General features: G+C 45.9%; 1 protein-coding gene across 2 annotated transcripts in view; it reads left to right on the forward strand.

The window, feature by feature from the left end:
* Window positions 1-18348: 18348 nt before the first annotated feature.
* The window catches only part of NEDD4L (NEDD4 like E3 ubiquitin protein ligase), a 298669-nt gene continuing 296145 nt past the window's right edge, over window positions 18349-20872 (forward strand). For both annotated transcript variants that reach the window (XM_054583731.1, XM_054583732.1), the window contains exon 1: window positions 18349-18755. In XM_054583731.1, the coding sequence (XP_054439706.1) occupies window positions 18708-18755 (48 nt within the window). In that variant the 5' untranslated portion in view covers window positions 18349-18707. The remainder of the gene's footprint in view (window positions 18756-20872) is intronic.

Raw genomic sequence — 20872 nt, forward strand, 5'->3', positions numbered from 1 at the left:
AATGTGTGTGACACAGTGTTTTGATGAAAACCAGAAAAGGGCTTCTCACTGTGCCTGGGCTGTTAATCTTTTCACTCTCGGGGGTGTGACTTTAGCACTTAACTGGAGAGAATGTACACACATTTATAGAAAGAGCTCAGAGCTCCTCGTACCCCATCCGCGTTCACCCCTTGATTTACATTTAGTGAAATGGAGTATAAACATTTATAAAAGTCATCGGAGCAAAGAAACAGCCGGTGGGGAGGGGCTCCATCGCTTGGGTTAGGAACACGTGCCCGCCGGGCCAGCAGGGGAATAAAACACAAGCTCCTCTTAGTGCAAGCTGGAAACTGATTGTTTGTGTATCAGCCTTCAAACAGGTCTTATAAACTGCCTGGTTTCAGTTTTCCTTGATGTTGTTGTGTGCGAGCCTTATTCATCACCGGTTCAAACGTTGCCGTCACTCTAGGCGAATATTGCCGCCGCCAGCGGAGGTTTAGGTGCCCTAGTGCCTGGTTCCGGGGTGTGACGCGAGTACGCTGGGTCCTTAGGTGTGTTTCACGCCAGCTTTTCTTATCTCATGGCCTAAAGAAAAAAGGAGAAATAATGTCATGAAATGGCTAATATCCTCCTACACTGAGGCTGCAGGGTGGGGGCTATTAGAGTTGAAATAAGCTGTAACAAAGCCAAAAAAAAATTGATGAAAACATGTTTTGTTCCTCCTGGAATAACGCCCCGTTCTTTGCACTGTGTCAGCCAGCCTGAGGCCTCCATCCTAGCTGCCTCACTCACTGCCCCAGGGGAAGGCGCAGCACCCTGGTGGTTATTTGCATAACTTCTTTAAAAACGCGGATTCAAATGGCGTACTTGTCCTACCCAAACTGAATGACAATGAATTATCCTTAAAATTAACCAATAGCGGTCCTTCTCTTGGTAGCTGCACAGTAGAATCACCTACAGCATTTTTAAATGTTTCAACTCTCAGGCCCCACTGAAGATGATGGAATTAATTCCGAATTCTGGAGGTTGGGCCCTGAGGTTGGTACTTCTCCCTAGATTATTGTAACAGGCTGCCAGCGCGGAGGACTGCTGAGCTAGTCTCCTTTTATTGTGTAGTAAATCCTAATAACACTTACGCTTGACAGGTATTTTCCCAGCAGGTGGTAGGAGAGATGTTATTATCCCCAATTTACAGAGGAGGAAACCAAGGTCCGAGTTAGTTAAAGGTTTATTCAAGGTTCAGCTTAACCACCGCTCACATATCAGAATGCAATAAATGCCTTTGAAGAGAACACACCTTCTTAACTTTTCCGTGGCCTTAAATAAAGGACCTGTGAATCATAAATTTTTAGAAGAGGGGCGGACTTCCTTTGAAATGAGGAAACTGGAAATCAGAGAAGAGAAGGAGAGCGTGTTCCCCACATTTTTATTTCCCTGCACTCCCTAGTACCATGCACTAAACAAACATTCGATAAATTAATTGAAACGAGGTGACCAAGGTCACACAGCCCCACACATGGCCTCCGGTCACTGACTGAGCTTCACCAGCTTCCCCACCTAAAGGCTGCACATCCCTGGATAGGGACCACACCTCCCGCATTGTACGGGTGAGATAAGATTTTAAGTGGTTTCTCTCTGTCTTCCCAAAGCACATTTGTTTTATTTTCAAGCACGTAATGATGTTTTTCTGAATTTCAAAAATGTAGCAGCTATTTACAGAACAGAAATGTTCGTTACTAAGTTGTGGTTTCCCATCAGCTTTCATAATGTTACTCTTTGGAAGTGCAGGAAAAGCACCTTCAGGAGGTTCTCAGGCACGAGCATCGCCTTTCTTCTCTCCAGCTTTCCGCACGTCTTTCCCTTCTCCCGGCCCTGTCCGTGGGCGGCTCTCTCTCATTCACACTCTCCTGGGTCTCGGGCACTCCTCTTGGTCCGGCCGGTTTAATCCCGGGGACAGCCGAGTTTGAGGATGGTGGGAGCCATGCTGGCCCTGGGCTTTGTGACGGCAACAACCTGGGGGTCTCTGGTGCTTGGGCCGTGACAAGACTGGGGCTGTGCCGAGGTCGAGACTGTGAGGCCAGGTGCCACATGGCGTTTGGGAGGGTAACAGAGGGCGCTGGAACATTCTGTTGTTGGTACTAAGTATAGGACCTTAGGTGAGGCAGCTGCGTGGGGCGACAATGTCGCCACCAATTAGAGAAGAACCTAAAGGAAAGTGAGCCGTGTCCCGAGTCAGCAAACCCAGTCCTGGAGAGCTGGGGGCCGCTCAACTTTGAGATGCTGTTGAGCACAAGATCATGGGCTGTGCAGTGTGTTCCTCCCTCTCTACGCAAAATCCCTGAGGGCGGCTGCCCTGGTGCTGGGATGTATAGGCTCACTGAGTTACTTGGTGGGGGGGGGCTCTCTGAATGTAGTCACCCTGCTGTACAGGCCTGGGGACAGACACCTGCATGGCACAGACCGTGTAGAGGTGGCGTTGGGTCAGACTTTCTAGGGTCTCTCCTTGGCTGTGTGACCTTGAACGAGCTCCTTAATTTCTCTGGGCCTCAGTTTCCTTTTCTGTAAAATGCTACCTACTACATATGATTGTTGTTGTTACTACTATTTTATTTAAAAAACACTCATTAAATTCCCCATGTATAGATTTTTGTACTTGGTACTGATAAATAAAAGAGATGTATAAAACAAAACAAAGTGAACTTCCTTTTCTATGCATCCTATTATCTGGAAGTCCATAATAGAATGGGAAGGCAATTAATATTAATTATGACTTCTGAGAGTACCTTTGGCATTGTTATAATAAAGGGTAATGCTGTACTTAGTATAGTTTATAACTTGTTATAGTCTTACTGAATTCTCATTTTTAGAAAATGAATAATTCAAGTATGTTATATGATGTCTTTCTGCTTATTTGAATATTTAACTAATCTGAAAGTCAAATTTAGGAACTGTGCTGAAGATTTCATAGTTGCAAATATGGCCCCCACATTCTGTATCAGTGAAAAACGAAGAGTAGAAGCAAGAAATGGAATCAAAGCAGGGATACCGGTCACCTCCAAGGAAGGCTCAGGAGACTTGAATGCTGTGACTTTGTAACTGACTGCGCGTGGCTGTGTGTGTGTGTTCCTTAAACCAGGATTCAGGAGATACTAATAAAATTACTTCAAAATCACCTTAGCGCTACCAAAATAAAAAATTTTACAAACGAGAACTAAAGCCTATAAATTGTAGGTGCAGTGAGGCAAAGTACATTTGATTTTATTTATATGTATTATAAAATGATGACATTATAAAATTTTATAATAGTTTTTATTTTACTATCTCAAAACTCATTTTACAATCATGAGCTAATTAATCTTAAAACTACCCCAACATGGCATTACTAACATTATAATCGCTATTTTCTGCTGGGAGAATGGAAGATAGAATGAACATGACTAAATTATATATTTAGTTAGGAACCAGGAATCTTGGATTTTAGTCTTCAATTATAACTAATCATTGGAACATTATTTAGATTAAAAAAAAACAACCCTTGAATAACCTTTTTGACCAGTTATTTATTTCAGAACATTCTGGCCATAAAAAAAAAGAATTCTGAAGTTTTCTTGTCTTAATAAAAAACTGTTGTCATGGTAATATTTCAGTTCCCCATGTCCTCCAATTTCCTGCATCTGAACAGGTCATAAACAGGCAGAGGTTCAGCAAAGCCTTCTATAATGGAAGTAAGGTTGGTAGTAGGCTCATTACAAAGCTTTCCAAGTCCATTTCGCAGGATAAGGAGGGAATAGAAGAGCTCTCCCAGGCTCAGCTGCGCCCTATAACCCCGGCTTCTGATCCTAAATGGCTTAGATCACTCTCTCCTTCTAAATCCAATATGTTAAATCCATTACTGCTTGCCTTGCAGAAGCCTTATTTTATTTTGGTTGATGAATAAAAATAAAGTTCTGTTTCCTAGAAATGCCACAGCATCTCTCAGAGACTACTTCCCCCCAAGAATGGGAATCGATGTTGTTTTCCAGGCAGTTCAGGGAGCTGCCTGCTTTTTAATCAAATGATTTCATCAACTGATGCAGTCATTCATTTCATTTTAGCTGGGAGACCTACCAGTGTACGATTTTATATTCGCATTCTCCTTATTCACTTCAGTATAGAAGCTATGCACCACGTTCCACTAATTTGTTTAAACCCAGTTGTGCAAGAGCAATGATAAGATTCAGCTGAGAGCAGGAATGTCTCCTACCCCGAAAGGAGAAAGGGAGGAGACAATAGGGGCCGTCTGAATTCATGCCTGGATCTATGATTAGAAACGTGTCACTCTGTTTCATTCAGATATGGTGTTTCTCCCATCTCCTGAGCTCTGTTGGCCATAAATCTTTGTGCAAAATTGGAGAAAACAAGAAATGAAATTTGTTTTGAGATTTTCACAGCCATCATAGAACTGGAGGCTGTTCAGTGGGGTAAGCAAAATGGGCTTTTGAGGCCATGACTCTAGGAAATAATCAGGCTGCTACTTATATGGACATAGTACTTGTGTGAGAAGAAAAGATTTATATAAGATTTATATATCTGCAAGCACACATATACACATGTTTACACACAGCTAGTTTAGAGGGCCTGGAGCAAAATATGGAATGGCTCATGTTTACTCTTTAACAGGGATGATTTGCCTAAATTTGCAGCATTCATAACTTACATGGTAAATCATTCATTTAATGTGCTTTATAATGCTGGAGCTGACGGACAAGAACAAATAGGTCATTATTGTGCTAGGTCAGATTGCTGACAACAAAGTCAGTATTCTAATAGTGGCATTTGGGGGCTAGGTTGTGGGAAATTGTCATAGCCCTCATGGTGTAAATTTCAAAAGTTTAAAGGGCCATGCCAGGTCCCCAGCAGGTTGTGGCACTCAGTAAGTGCTAGCTGTGATGATACATGATACGAGACCTCTCTAAATCACTTGTGCACTGACTTCGCTAAACCTGGTCTTGAATTTACTTTCATTCTGAGGCTGTATCCCTTCTGGGCTGAAGTTTCATATGCTTACTGTCTATGGTATTGGGTCTAAAGTGACTTTTTTTAAGCTTCAGAGGGTGTTCTATAACTTGGGTGTACTGGAATTTCATGAAGAGACTGAGCTTGTCTCTCATGTGTGTCCATGATTTTATATATTTTCTTCATTTTAACCTGATCCTTTGTGTTTCCAGGCTGGATGGAGACTCGCCATTTTCAAGGGTTTGTCTCATGTGGACACACAACTATGTCAAGCTTTTATACAAAGTAGTTATCACATTTGAGGGAACGTGGTTGGGTGTGTATTATACTAATCACATCCTCAAGTCTCCTGAGTATTCAGAATTTATAAATACGATTCAGCCTTCAGAAATACCATCTAATTTATTTGCGAAACCTTGTTAGGAGGCAGGAAAGGGTAGGCTTTTACTTCACTTTGTTTTCCATTTCCCAACATGCCTACCTTCGTAGATTTACTTTTAGCTCCTAGATCCAGCTTTCTCACTCAGACTTCTATGTCTCTGCTCATACTGCTTGTTCTGTCTGGAGTTCATTTTGGGAGTGGGTAGGTGGGAGGGAGGTGGTACCTTCAACCCAGGCCGTACTGAATTTGAGGTACGCTTACGCGGTCAGTTGGGTATATAATTACTCTGAGGTTTAGAGCTCAGAAGAGAGGCATGGGACAGACATGTAGATTGCAGAGCCTTTGGGGAAGAGATGGTTAATTAAAAGCAGAGGAGAAAAGAAGACATAATAAGACATAAGATAAAAAGACCCAGCAATGAGGCCCTTGGGAGCTCATTGGACAGATGAGAAAGAGCTCATGATGGAAACTGAAGAGGAGAAGCCAGAAAGGTAGAAGGGAACAAGATGGCTGCACTTTCGGTGAGCCCAGGACACATGGCAGAATGTTTCTAGAGACAGAAAGAGACCTCTGTGGAGGACGCCATCAAGAGAGCAGATGTGGTCTGAAAGGCATCCGCTGGCTTCAGTGGCGGGAAGGTCCTGTCGATGCTGATGAAAGACATTTCAGTGGGTGTGGTGAGGGTGGGAACACGCCTGGGGGAGGGAGGAAATGAACGTGTGAGCAGGTGCAGACATTTAATGTGAAGGGAAGGATCAAGATAAGGAGGTAATTGGAAGGACAGGTGAAGTCCCGAGAAGGCTTGTTCTGTATTATTATTACTTTTTTAGGTTGGGAGAGAATTTAAGTGCTGATGGAAAAGACCCAGGAGGCAAAGGTGGGGATTACTGGGAGGGAGTGGGGTGCAGGCCCCCTTGCGGTGACAGGCGTGTGACAGTAGGGTGGCTAAGGGAGATGGAGCAGGACATGCCTGTGGATGTGATGTTTCTAGGTGTGGCGGGGGTGGGGGGCCTCTTTGATGGCTTCTATGTTCTCCTCGAACCAGGAAGCAAACCATCCACAGGCAGCAAGGGAGCAGAAGGGATGTCCGCAGTACGAGAGCACAGTTGATGTCGACAACTGAATCCACAGGGGTCGGAAACTCCTGCGCATCTTTGTTTTCTTTGATGATTCTCAGCCGCCCAGATTCAGGCTAGGATAATGCAGAAAGAGCAGAGCCTAGAGGGAAACACTTTGGGAGTAACTGCAGGAGAGGGACTGAAATGAGAGACTGGAATTTAAGCTAAACCCGGAGGATGGTGATATTAAGAACAAGAAGTCTCGGAATTAGAAGGCTGTGGAGGGGGTAGTAGTCTTGATGATGTCGAAGAACATGATGTGAGACTCTAAATTGGGGTATGAGGACTCTGACCAGAGGGCTGGTGTTTAAATACTGATTTTTGAGGTGGAGCAGTTTGGAGCTTTGACAAGGTCTAGGATGTAAAGAAGAAAAGAAAACATTAGAAATGAGGGGTTGAGGGCCACAGAATCCAGGAGGGGACAGGTCAGCATGTGAGCATTCTAGCCCAGGAGTTGAGCGGATAGAATAATAGTGCCAGGCCCTAGTCTTCACTCAGTAGGTGTGTGGAGGGAGGAGGGAGCGGTGGATGGCAGCAACAAGAAGAAAAGGGGAGCCCTGGCCATGTTGCTCAGTTGTTTGGTTAGAACATTGTCCTGATACGCCAAGGCTGCAGGTTCAATGCCTGGTCAGGGCACATGTGAGAATCAACCAGTGAATGCATCAATACGTGGACAAGAAAGAGACCTCTCCCCCACCCTCCTCTCTGTCTAAAATCAATAAATAAAAATTTTTTTAAAAAAGAAGGAAAGGGGGACAATGACACAGTCCCCAAAAGGTTTACAGTATTAAATTTAAAACTTCAATGATAAACTAAAAAAATGGTGGGATCTATTTTTAATATTCTGTGGTTTTAACATGGGGTGATCAGTGCTGTAAGAGGTTTCTGATTTTTTATAAAGCCCTCGATTTTACATGATGATGAGAAATTTCTGTTGCTATAAAAACATAGGAGTGTTGTTTGTTTTATATTCATTGCAGTGGAGGCTTCACCGAGCAGATCCTGGGGACCATGCCAAGCGAGTGGCCATTAGCTCGCAGGACTTACTGGAATTATCTGTCAGAAGGTAACAAGGCTATTTCCCCAGACTCAGTTTCAGTCATGGGAAGCAGAAGATTTCTTAAGCCACAGTGCAAAGATGTCTGGTTTACAGAGAACAAAAAAGAGAAGATAAATTATTTTTTGGTAAAAGTTTTTAAGAGTAAGAATGGTCTTTGAAGGCTTCATGATGAACTAGTTGGGGAGACTGGACAACTGGGGCTGCTCAGCCATCCTGGCCTTTGGATGCCTGGAAATGTTGCTTCCCTGTGGTTGCTTTGCCCGTTTCTGCAAATGCTAGCACTGGGCAGGCAGCCCGGGTGTGCATGGCTCATGGACGCTCTCTGCTTGTCCCGAAGTGCTTCTTAGGTCATTAGCCTCCTTCCAATAAGCAACACACACCATGTCCTCTCAGGTCTCCAGTAAAGCCGGCCCCAGAGGATTCCAGAAGCATCCATACTGCCACCTGGAAACAAAGGAAGAGCTCCCTGGGTGTGAAACATAACACCAAAAGCTGTCTTAGCACAGGCGCGAGTCCTGGTGTTTTCATGTCATCGTTACAGCTCGGAGTTCACATTCTAAACTCCTGCTTTGCTCCCAGGTAATAGGCTTCAGATTCCCTGAACAATCTAGTAGGTGAAGCGGACAAACTAGAAGCAAATTACAGTGCAATTCCCACATTAATTCAATAAATTGCTATGAGCTCTTGGATATGAAGTTTTAAGAGGTGCTTATAGCTGCTTCCATCTGACATCCCCAGAGAAGGCAGCTCACAATGTCCCCTCTCTCATGTGTTTCACGGGATTTTGAAATCTGGATGCACTTTGAGATCATCTCTCCCCGTCTTCTCATTCTTAGAGGTCTGAGTCGGTCAAGGGCATCTTTTGTCCTTACGTGTTCAGTGGCACCGTTTCATTTAGGGACCGTCCCCACCTTCACGCCCTATGGTCCTGGTGGGGTTGTCAACTACTCCATTCTGTCCTCTCCTCCCCCTTGCTCGGGCTTAGACCTCTGAGCAGGCTGGGCCTTCCCAGTGTGACAGAATTGTGTGGGCTGCAAGCAGTTGTCTCATTTATTGTATAGAAAGTGTCACTGGAAAGATTTCACAACACAAGGCCAGGTGATTTTGAGAGTACGTTTATTAAAGCTGGGGACAGTGAGACAGAGGGAGGGCTTAAGATGGAAGAGGCAAGATCATGGCAACAGGACTGAGCCTAGGCATGGCTGCCTCGGCCCTTTGGAAGTGTGAGGGAGGGTTGAGCCTCAGTGAGGCCACTTTGGCCCTTTTGAAAGAAAGTCACAAAGGCAGAAGGAGTGAGCCAGGTGGGCCGTGGGGACTGAGGAAACAAGTTACAGACGCCAAATAAGGGCCCTTGGAGACAGGTACAGGGAGTTTGCCCTGGAAGAGCTGCTGCTGCCCACTGCTCCCCTGGTTGCAAGTCTCCTGGGAACCTTTGGAGCTTAGGAGAAAGAACACGAAGATACACCCCTGAGGAAAGGGGGTGGGGAAGGCACTGGGGAGAGCGTACACTGGGTCCTTCGTCTTAAAGGTTTTTATCTGTTTTCTGAAGATGAGAATTTTAGGGGTGGTCTCAGGGTAGGAACGCATTAGAGTATTTATCAATTTTCCAGGTATGTCTTTTAATATACTCATTCATTGAAATGAGCATATAAGGTCAGGATTGTTCTCTGGTCAGCTTCCCCTTCAAAGAACGTACAGAAGAGGAACCAGGACCAAGGTGGGTCTGCCATAGCATGGCCTGGAATGTGTAAACCACTTGCTCCTACGTGTCCTTGGTTAGGGAAGATAGTTCATTAGCTGGCTGTAAATCACTCGGCCTTGTTTAGCTGTCTGTCTCTGCTTCCCCATTCCACTTGCCAAGAAATTTTCCCAGCATTTTACTATCCTGCCTCAAAAGGACTAGCCTGCAGAGTAGAGCCAAGCACAGATACGCAGAGCCAGGAGACTCTGCCCTGATGATAATATCTGCACTTCTGGACTCAGCCATGCTTTCCTATTTGCACATAAGTGGTAGTCCAGGATAAACATGGACCTGCAATTTTTAAATTTTAATTAAACAACATATCCTTGAGATTACTCCATATTGAGAGTCTCCTCAGTTTTACAACTACCTAGTGTTTCAGTGTGTAGGTTTATTAATAATTGGTTCAACCTGCTCTTGATGACATCTGAGGTCATTTCCAATCTTTTTATATTTCTAATACATGTCACTTCATATTTTGCCAATGCTGTTAGTCTTAGAAGTGGAATTACTGGATTACTGTACCCGTGTAATTTTTGCTAGACACGGCCAAAGTCTTCTCTGTAGACATCGTTTTGCACTCTCCTCAGCAAGGTGGGAAAAGTCTTGTTTCTCCACAGTCTTGCCAACAAAGCACGCCGTCAAATTGTGGGCTTTTTTCTTTCCTGTATTGGGGTCCTATTCTCCCAAGCCTTGACCTCCTCAGAAGAGCAGAGCAGCTCCTAATCCATATCCACAGCATCAATTTGCTCAGTCTATGGGGCATTCATGGGGATTATTTCTGGTCTTGAGATGCTGGTGAGCAGAATCCGTAGTAGGTGGAATGTTTGGAATCAAATAATGACATCACCAGTGAGCGGGAAAGGGTAGCTCATAACTGGACAGAGGTGGGTGTGGAGGTGGAGGAAGCGGTGGCAGCGATCGCAACGGGGGTCCCATTTGAAGGGGAGAGATGTAAAAACTGTAGGGAAAAACATAGGATGTCTGTTCCCTGCTATGGCTGTGTGAGTTGGTTTGGTTTATTCCAAGTGTTTAACTCAAAATGTGAAGCCACCAGTAATTAAGGAGGATTTCTAGTATGTGAAATCATCTTTCCCATTTGCAAACCTTTTGGGAACTAGATCTTTTGGAAACTAAATAAATGAAGAAGGAGATTTTCGGGGTCACTTAGATGATTATTATTTTTAAATGATTGATGAACTTGTCAAAACTGTCAATTAAAGCAGTTGTTGGAGAACGTCTACCATAGAGTTGAAGGACATACTTATTTTGCTTTTGGCAAATGAAAATGTAATGTGAGGAGGTAAAAAACAATCATTCCCCTTTCTACCAAAAAACTGGACTCAAATCATCGAGCATTTGTGGCATGCAGAAAAGTACAGACTGAAGCTTGCCAGCACCCTTCTTGTGGTTGGCTGCATAATGGTCTCCAAAATACTCAAGTCCCAACCCCTGGAACCTGTGAGTGTCAATTCATAGGGCAAGAGGTTCTTGCAGGTGGCTAAATTAAGGATGTTGAGATGGCGTGATTATCCTGGATTATCTGGATCGGCCCTAAATCTAATCACAAGGGTCTTTATAAGAGGGAGGCAGGGGGAGGTTTTACTGCAGCTGGAAAGAAAGAAGGTGACATCATGACCTCAACGCAGAGAGGGACAGTTTTGAAGATGGAGGGAGTGGCCCCAGCAGGGGGGATGCACGGAACACCGCTCTGTGCTCTGAAGAGGTCTGAATCGAGTCTCCCTGCAGCCTGGAGCGCAGCCTGGAGGGCGGCCCCTTGGTTCTGCCCGTGACGCTGACTCCGGACCTCTGGTCTCCCAGGCTGTAAGAGAATACGTTTCTGTTGTTTCACGCTACCGAGTGTGCGGTAATTTGTTACAGTGTCCACAGCAAACTAATTAATACACTTTTCAATTTCAAGGAAATAGGAACTTGGTGTTTGATTTTAAAGTTGCCTAAATGAGTTAAAGGAAATTAAGAAGAGTGTAAAGGCATTATTTAAAAGAACACAACTGTCTCTGTTAGGCAGAAAAACAATGGGATTCAATTTCAAGTGCTTCCTTTGTAAATAAGGTCACCAGAGCTTTCTCTGCTAACAGGTGGTGATCTAGCTACCTGGAAGGGTCTCCCTGTTAAAAACTATCGTAACTTTTAAAATGTATTGCTAGGCCTGCAATAAGTCATGGAAATCAATCCCCAGAGGTTGCATGTATTTGTCAGCTGTGGCTATGAATTGTATCCAAAATCTCAGAACCTCAGGGGCCACAATAATAAATATTTAACTCTAGTCCACACTGCATGTTGACAGCTGTAAGTTAGGTAACCCTGGTCCAGGTTGTAGGTCAAGTTCTTGTATGTCATTATGGGACCTGGGATGTAATGTTCTCTTAGCATTAGAAAGCAGGAGCACAGAAGAGGGGGCACAAACCTGCAAAGCCTCTTATGATCTCTGTTTTGAGCTGGCCACACTGCCACTTCTGCTCATGTGTCATTGGACAAAGTCAGTACAATGTCACTGGGCAGCAACATTTATTCCTTCTGGAGGTGAGGAAGCGAATATTTGCTGAATAGTAAGACGGTATACCATACCCCTCCACCCTGAAGAAGCTGAAAGCAAAGAACAATGCAGTAAACAGCAAGTAAATGCTATATCAGCACTAAAATTGAGGGGAGACTAATTTTGGGGATAGTGCTGAACTTGAGACTTCTGTATCAAACAGAGGAAAGAATGAAGAGAGGGAATACATAAAATAGAGACATTTTAACGAAGCTGCTAAAATTATATGTAAGTTGAAGCACAAGGAAAGACTCTATTCTTGTTCTAACTAGCCTAGGAATAAACTTTTTAAACTTTGCAGTCCCGTGTCAACGCCTGGATATACATTTGGACATATACCAGCCCTCCAGATAAAACCCCATGATCACCCCCACCCTGCCAAGGACTCATGTATCCAGACCACCTTCCATTCAGCATCTAGACCTGTGACATCTGACTGATAGCTATCCTAGACCAATCCCAGTGCTAAGAATGCAGGTCTAGTTCTTCTAGAATGTACTTGGTAAACTATAAGAACCCTTAACTTTTCTTTCTTCTCTTCTGGGTTTTTGTCTAGCTGTGTTCTCAGTGTGCAAACTCTAACACCCTTGAATAAATCTTTATCATTTATCTCTAGCCAAAACCGTCAGACTCTTTTAGTTAATTTGACAAAAGCTAGACTCTCCAATAAGGCTAAGATAGTCCCTGGGTGGTAGTGGCTCATTCTTAGCAGAAGCAAATGCAAATGCACTTGGGATTTTCAGTGGCTAAGATGAACCAAATTAAATCCCAACCAAAGGAATGTATAACAAACACACATGGAATGAAGTCCCAACAAGCAGAAACAATGGAAGGCACATTCCAAACTTTTCGATATTGGAATTAGCAAAATATAAAATTGTTATGTATAAAATGCTTAAAGAAACAAAATTTGGAAACACAAAATAAGAAACTAGCAGGAATGATAAGGCTGGATACAGAGGACAAACTGATGATGGCCAGATTGGAGGGTGGGTGGAGGGGCTGGGCGAAAAGGGAACTAGGAGGCGCGTGTAAGTCGGTCATTACAAAGTAGTCATGGGGACGTAGAGTACAGCATAGGGAATATGGTCAATAATATTGTGATAACTCTGTATAGTGCCAGGTGGGTACTAGACTTATTGGGGGATCACTTTGCACATTATATAAATGGCTGACCACTATGCTGTATGCCTGAAATTATTATAATAGTGAATGTCAACTATAATCAAGTATAATTAAAAAAAAAAACAGAATGATGAGGCTGATTTGAAAAAATTTAAATGGAACTTTTAGATATGAAAAATATTGTTGACTAAAAAGTCAGTTGATGGTTTAAATAGATGATTAGTCTCAATGAAACAGTTATTTAGCAGAGCAGAAGATAGATCTGAAGAAATCATTGAGAATGCAGCATAGGCAGACAGGGACGTGGAATATGTTAAAGAGGTTAAGAGATACTGATAATAGGAGGAGAAGGTGTGTGTATGATTAATGTAGATAAAGGGAACGCAGAGAGGGCAGTTTTATAAGAGATGAGAGTTGAATATTTTTCAGAAATGATAAAAGATTAAGATCCACATGCAGAGAAAGCACAAAGTACACTAGTCAGGATAAGCAAAAAGAAAGCCACGTATAGACAAGCTGTAGAAAGTTTAGAATTCCCAGAACAAAAAGCAATTAAAGAGAAGGCAAGTGACCTCCAAAGGAACAATACTCAGGCGAAGACTCCCATTCATTGCCAACAACAGGAGCCAGGAGTCAGAGGAGCAGCGCTGCAGAGGCCGCGAATGAGGCGGCCGTTCCACCCTGGAGAAGACTGTTGAGCAGTTTTCCTAAGGCTTATCTTGTCCCCCCAAACTCCCAAATACATTGAATTTACAAACCTAAGACTTCGTGTGGCAAGGGTGGGGGAAAAAAAATCAATGACACTACTCACAGTAAGAACATTTATTTACGTCCTTCCACATTCCACAACAGCTTTGAGTCTGCTTCTAATAAATAATTTTCACCATGTCGCATGGATGAGGGTAGATATTTTCTGATACACAAAAACTGAGAGTTCATCACCAGTGGCCCTTTACGAGAGGAATTCAAGAGACTGCCCTTCAGGAAGCAGGAACGGGATCCCAAAGGAATGCCTACGAAGCAGCAAAGAATCCTTAGAAACAAGACCACAAATCATAATGGTAAAGCTAAAAAAATCTTACAATATAAAAATAACATCTAATTTGGTGGTTTTAAAAAAGGACAGGATGAAACTAGAATGCCATGGAAGTAAAACCATGAAAACGGTCAATCAAAAACAGAGTTATAAACTTCTTTAAAACTGTTCAGATGGGAGGTTAAGATACTAACTTCTGATCTTTTTAATTTGGCATGCATGTAGGATATCACAGGTAGACAGTAAAAGAAGGGAAATGCAGAGATTAGCATCCCAACCAGGAGAGGGGAACAAATTTAGCAATATGAAAGCAAAGAACATATTGCCCAATAAAAAGAAAAAATGTACAGTAAACATGTGGAAGCAAATCCAGATATTTTAGAAATATTAATGATTTTTTAAAAAGAGTAAATAGCTAATGAAGCCAGTTAAAAGGTAGGTATTTTGTCAGATTGAAAAAAATAGGAATCATGGCCCTGACCGGTGTGGCTCAGTTGGTTAGGTGTCTTCATGCAAAGCAAAATGTCGCAGGTTCGATTCCTGGTCAGGGCATATGCCTGGCTTGCCGCTTCAGTCCCCTGCTTAGGGTGCCTCCAAGGAGCAACCAATCAATGTTTCTCTTTTGCATTGATGTTTCTCTCCCTCTCTTTTTCGAAACCCTCCCCTCCGACAAAAAGAAAGAAATAAAAATTTAAAAAATAGGAATCATGTATCTGTCTCAGACAATATTATCTTTAGAGTGCTACAATGACATATGTGTTCCAAATGTGCTTAAGAGCTTAGCTATTTTAATACAAAAAGATCAGCTATTTACAAGTCATTCTTTGCTACCCACCTCTATACTTGTCAAAATTTTGAAGCATGGTTTATTTCCTTATATAATCATAAATGCCTACATTTGTGAGATTTCTTTATATGTCAGTGGATGCTGCCGAGATGACACCAGTTTTAACAGGTACATGGCCATCTTCAAAATGTCTGCTTCACATCACGTCCCTTTTAAAGCAGGGGTCTCCAACCTCGGGCCTCTGACCAGCCGCAGTCCATGCAGCCTGTTAGGAACAGGGTCCCACAGCAGCAGGCGAGCCTGAATGTATTGCACCTGAATCATTCTAAGACCATCCCTCCTACCCACCACCCCTGTCCATGGAAAAATCGTCTTCCACGAAACTGGTCCCTGGTGCCAAAAAGGATGGGGACTACTGTTTTAAAGGATACAAATGACCATAACTTGAAGAGAAAAATCAAGTGTTATTTATATGAAACAGGCAAATATGTGACCCTCGGTATTATTGAGTTTTGGGTACCTCTTAGGATTGATTAAGATATGATTTGCTAAGCCAACTCAATCATTTGCAAACAGGCTTAACATTAAAATGTTCCCCACTTGTAATTACCCCTTGTTCTTTAAAATTGTTCTTGCTAATTTTTCATTTCTGATGATCCAATTGAAGAGCATTTACCAAACACCCACAGTATCAAATTTAAGACGTTAAAAGCAGCCTCCAAAGGGAACAAACAGAACAAATTCTAGAAAACGATCTACCAGTTAGATTCTATATAATTGTTGGGTAGATGCAAAACTGTTTGGAGGATAGAACGATTTTGCTTTGGAAAAGACTGCTGAATGGTTTCTCTTGAGGGTTGTCCTCGCAGCCCTCCCGCAAGACGCTGGATGACTGATCTGAGACTGTTGAGTGGTAGAGGGGTGGGTAAAACAGATCCGTGATGTAGTCCTATTAGGTATATTTGTTTACAACCTACCTTATTCCACAAAGGATTTGAATATGTTTATAATATGTAACTTCCTCTAAATTGAAAAACATAATAAAAAAATCACGATCATGGAAAATATGTAAAGAATAGGAACATAAATCTAGGTCAGAGACCCCTGAATTTTACTGTGCATTAGAATTTCCTGGAGAACTTGTAAAACTCCTGACTCCAACGTGGAACCTCTGCACCAATTACATCAAAGCATATGGGGGTGGAAGGCAGAGAGCAGTAGTTTTCAAGATCCTTGAGTTTTCCTGTGTGCAGCAAAGTTTGGGAACCACTGGCCAAGGCTGCCGTTCCCAGCCTCAGATGCATGTTAGCATCAACGGGGACGCTATTGAGACAGTTCATGCACAGGCTCATGCCTACCCTGAACCAATGAAATCAGTGTCTCTTTAGCCTTGCAATCAGGCTCGTGGTCATTTTAAAGGTCCCCAGATGATGACGTGCATCCAGGGCAGAGAACATTGCACTGGGAGAAAGCTGGTGCATCATTATACCTAGGACCGATTTTCTTGTATGGGTTCTTTCATGGCTTAAGGCCATAAAATTGGTCCCGAGTTTCCTGGTGGCCAAAGTAAACAGAAAAACACAATCAGTTGAAATATTTTTTGTCATCCAAATGCAAAAGCTTATCCGTTCCTTGGAAGAAGGCAAGGTTTTTCTTGCAGGCCTGAAATACTTGCTTGATTCTTAATGGGGGGGCCTTTGAATGATTTTATGGATCGCAGATTTTATAAACACCCTTGCAATAAAGGAGAGACGACAAGTTTGAGTGTTGTTCCTCATAGTCATCCCTGAGGGAAAGCCGGGGACCGGCGTCCGGAGTGCAGGCAGACGCAGACGGCTGTGTGGGCGTGGGAGCGGTACTGCTGCGCAGAGGAGGGAGAGAGGAAGCGGGACACACCTCTGCGGTCGCCAGGTCACGTGGCCTCGCCCGAAGGGAAAGCCCGAACTGCGCTCCTCCAGCTGTGGGAGTGGTATCCAGCCTAATTAGAAACTGTAACTTTCTTTTGGAAACATTTAAATAACGATGGCTTCCCCCCCCCCCCCCCCCCCATCATACTCAATTGTACAAAGCGTGCCAAAGGCCTGGCTGGGGAGGGGTATAGAAGCAGTGACGTCTTTTTGTCCAGGACAAATGAAGAGAGACCAGTCTTTTGAAATGCTCCTCAGTAAAGATGACTTTTTTTTTTTTTCCCTCGGTCGGGCTTTTGTGACATCTAAGTACTGTTGATATATTGGCTCACGATTTGTAGGTTTCTGAGTAGGGTGTTGATTGCATCGGGGCTGAGCCTTGAAAGGAAGCCTATTGAATGGCACACGTTTTAAACCACAGTAATGTCCTAGGAAAGCCAAGGAGAGCTTAAATTAGGACGGGCGTGCCCCTTTTCTTTTGCAAACAATCTGGGAGGACACAAAGCAGATCTTGTGTAAAGAGCTGGGGTCCGCCAGGAGGATTCTTTGGATCACGCGAGTTCTCCTTTCTTAAGAAACTTAACTTGAGTGAAAATCCTCAACGCACCCTGTTAATACCCAAGTAGGCACTTTGCTGTTTTCTTTTCCAAGTCAAATAGCATGTTCGGCTTGTTTTCTTCTTGTACTCGCAACTGCACTTCCTATTTAAATTTAAGAAAGCCTTCCTGAAAAAGTCGAGTGACGAATTTCTTTCACTTATTTAAAGTAGTCTCCGGCGTTCCTATAAGTCTGAAGGATCAAATGTACTGCTGGCTAGAGAAACAGTAGCTGGGATGTGGAGCGAATCCTATGGTGGCAAATATGTCTTAATGGTTTGCATACGCGGAAGATAACCTTAAACTTGAGTTTGTTACTTCGCGCTGCGGCTCACAGATAAGCTGCCTTTTATTCCAAGACCCACGGTGTCTGTTTTTGAGTGGGTGGGTGTGCGCTCAGAGCCGGCGCCGTTGGTTTTGTTCCGAGGTTGACACAGGCAGTGGCGACTCGCGGCCACACCGGGGCAGCCTCTTCCCGGCTGGCGGCCGGGCCAGGCGGACCGGCTCCGGGGATCTGACAATGCAGCCAAGCCCGGCTTGCTGGGGTTGCCCGGAATTTAAAGAGGTCTAGAAACATCCACCTTTCTCCCTTTAAAAATTACGGTGAGCTCGAGGCTCCCGGTTAAACAGCCACGGGGAACCGGAATGGGCTGAGTGTTCCGAGTTTCTTGTGGAAAATGCCTTCAGCGCCCCCAAATGCCCAGCCCGCCCCCTCCCCAAAGCAGAGAGAGAGCGAGAGAGGGTCAGTCAGCTCGGAGGGCCAGGCGCGCACGGACACTCCTCGGCGGACCCGCCCCGCGGCCGGGTGCGCCGGGTGAGCCCAGGGGAGCGACTCCGAAGGCCCGGGGGTGGGGTGGGCGTGGGGGCAGAACTCCTCCCCCCCCTCAGCCCGCGGCCTGTCGCCCAGCCCGGCCCGTGATTGGCTTGGGGGGCGCGTGTGCCCGCCCCGGCGGGGCGGGGAGGGTCCCCCCCTCCCCGGGGCGCCGGGTGGGCGGGGGCGGAGGAGGGGGCGGGGTGAGCCGGGGGCCGGGAGGTAGCGAGCGAGGGGGCGGGCGCGCTGGGCTCCCGAGAGCCGAGAGCAGCTCGGCGCGGGGCGGAGAGCGGCGGCCGAGCCGGCAGCCGGGAGCGAGGGAGGCGCGAGGCGCGGGCCGCGGGTAGGGAAAGCCCGGCGGGCTCCGCGCCGCCGCCGCTGCCGGCGCTGCACCGCGCGCCCTCGGGATCGCCAGTCCGCACCCGCAGCCTTCCGGGAGGAAGCGGCGCCCGCAGCCGCCAGGGCGCCAGCTCGCGCTTCCTCACCTGCGGCGGGGCGCGCGCAGGGCCGTGTGCGGGGTCGACCAGACCCGGAGGAGGGGTGCAGGCTCGGCCGCTCGCGCCGCAGCCCAGCTGCCGCGGAGTGCCTCCGACCCGCGCGGGGCGCCGGCTCCATGGCGACCGGGCTCGGGGAGCCGGTCTACGGACTTTCGGAAGACGAGGTTAGCGGCTCTCCTTTCTCTCCAGGGACTCCCCGGGGAGTTCCTGCCTGGCGCCGGCAGGGGGTGGGGACTAGGGCGACCCCGGGGGTGCGCGCTCCCCGTGCCTGCAGGGGAACCCCGAACGCTGGAGCTTCCCGGAGCGGAGCCCGGTGTGTCCGGGGTGGTGCTCGGGCCTTTCCGCCCGGCGCCTGCGCCCCCTCCCCCAGCCAAGCTCATTGTTTGTAAATAAAGCAGTGCGACGCCCTTGGAGCCCGGGTTCACTCGCCGCTTTCTACCTTTAGGTGGGAGGAGGCGCGTGCGCCTCTGCCTGCGAGTTCCTCTTCTCTGAGCCGCGTCTCTCGGGCTGTTGGGCAACTTCCCGCCTCTCGCCCCTGCAGCCTGGGAGTCCATGATGTGTGTCACGTCTGGGCAGGGGCTGCAGACCCGCAGCCCGGAGGAACCTGAATTGTCTCTCCCTTGAACTTTCTTTATAACGATTATGTCAGCAAGTGTTCTGATGCGTGTGTATGCTTGTCACTGTGGGAGTGGGTGAACGCTTGGAACTGTGTGCGTCTGTCCTTCTCTATTGCAGGGTCTAAATCCTAGAGCGTGGCTTTTGGGGTCTTTTTGATGGGGGAAGGAGGTCTGGGATGGTGGCAGGTGCTCCTGGAAACTTGGAGGAAGCTTGCGGCCCTGCCATTTTTTCCCTCGCAAGGATCAAAGCCTCGCACCTTCGGGATAGGTGGAGAGACTAAAGCTCAATCAATCCCTTGTATTAATAAAGCAAATTAAACAAGCCACGCCCCGAAGGCTGTCGGTTTCACAGGAAAGGGCTTTGTTTTTACCCTCACCCTCTCCTCGCGGTTTCCCACTCCCCTTTTTTGAAACGTTCCTGCTAAATCACTGCTTAGCCCTCTCTCGCCCAGCCAGGCTCGGCTCTCATTGGTGTGTTGCTCTGCCAAAAAGGGGGGTGGGAGGCCTGTCGCCGGCACGGCGTGACAGGCAGGCTGGATGGAGCAGGTAGGAGGGGTTTGCCATCTGGCGGGGTGCGCGCTCAGGTCTGGCGCCCCTTTCGAGAGGTGAATTTACAACCCATGAAGCATTACTCAGCAGGGAGGTATTTCCTATCCTGCTTGTGCATTTCATGAAGAGTCAATGCCTGGCAATTCAAGGATTTCTGGGTTTCTCTTTCTTCCTCTCCGTTGTTTCTTTTCTGAGGTCCCCCTTTCTCTGGTGATGGGGGCGGGGTTAATGAAGAGGCCATTATCTGGGACAGAACCCACGTTATGGCTTCTCCCTCACCACCAGCTTTGTACTCTGGTGCGCTGTGTGTACATGTGCCGTGTAAGTGTGTAATGGAGTCGATAACCTGGAGTGGGGAGGGTGTGACAAGCCCGCCCCCCCCCCGCCCCCCGACGGTACTAGGGAAAGCTTGCTGTGGTATTTTATCAAAGAATGATCACAACGCAGATAACGTGTGATTTACATTTTTGATTATGTTGTCCGTGCTGTGCTAGTGTAAACTAATTTCCCGATTTTGTGTAGGTGCCTGGGGATTGGTGGAAAGTAGAGCATTGTCTCCGTTGCCCAGGAGTTTCTCCGCTCCCTGGCTCCTTTCCCCTTTGAGCTGCTTTCTCTTTCATGCTATACTTCTCATTTAGCGAGGGCAGGCAGTGAGCTCTGGGGAAGGTGCTGAGGTGCAGACATCCCTACACGAAGAGCTGGAGGGGCTGTGGAGGAAGAAGGCAGTTGCATGTCACCTTAGGTCTTTTTAAAAATTACGTGATTATTTTTAACAGCTCCCTGAAAAAAAAATTTTTTTTTTTTTTTTTTTTTTACCAGTGTTTTGGGAATTGCAACTGGATAAATGAATCACAGGGACATCGCTGCTGTTCTGGCTTTGTTTACATTTACAGCCAGTGTCAGAACCTGCCTAGAGTTATGCCTTGCCACTCCTGTCTAGGCAAGTTAATACCGAAGACCTTAACTTGTGTCTAGTTTGAGAGTGAAGGATGGAATAAATATAAAGAGAGGGTTGTGTGTGTGTATGTGTGTGTGTGTGTGTATGAGTGAGAGAGAGAGAGAGAGAGAGAGAGAGAGAGAGAGACACTGGGTTCACTCCTCCTGCATGTTGCTGG

The sequence above is a fragment of the Pteronotus mesoamericanus genome, unplaced genomic scaffold (assembly GCF_021234165.1).
Source record: "Pteronotus mesoamericanus isolate MK-2021 breed Mesoamerican mustached bat unplaced genomic scaffold, CSHL_Meso_final contig_74, whole genome shotgun sequence".
NCBI classification, from domain to species: domain Eukaryota; kingdom Metazoa; phylum Chordata; class Mammalia; order Chiroptera; family Mormoopidae; genus Pteronotus; species Pteronotus mesoamericanus.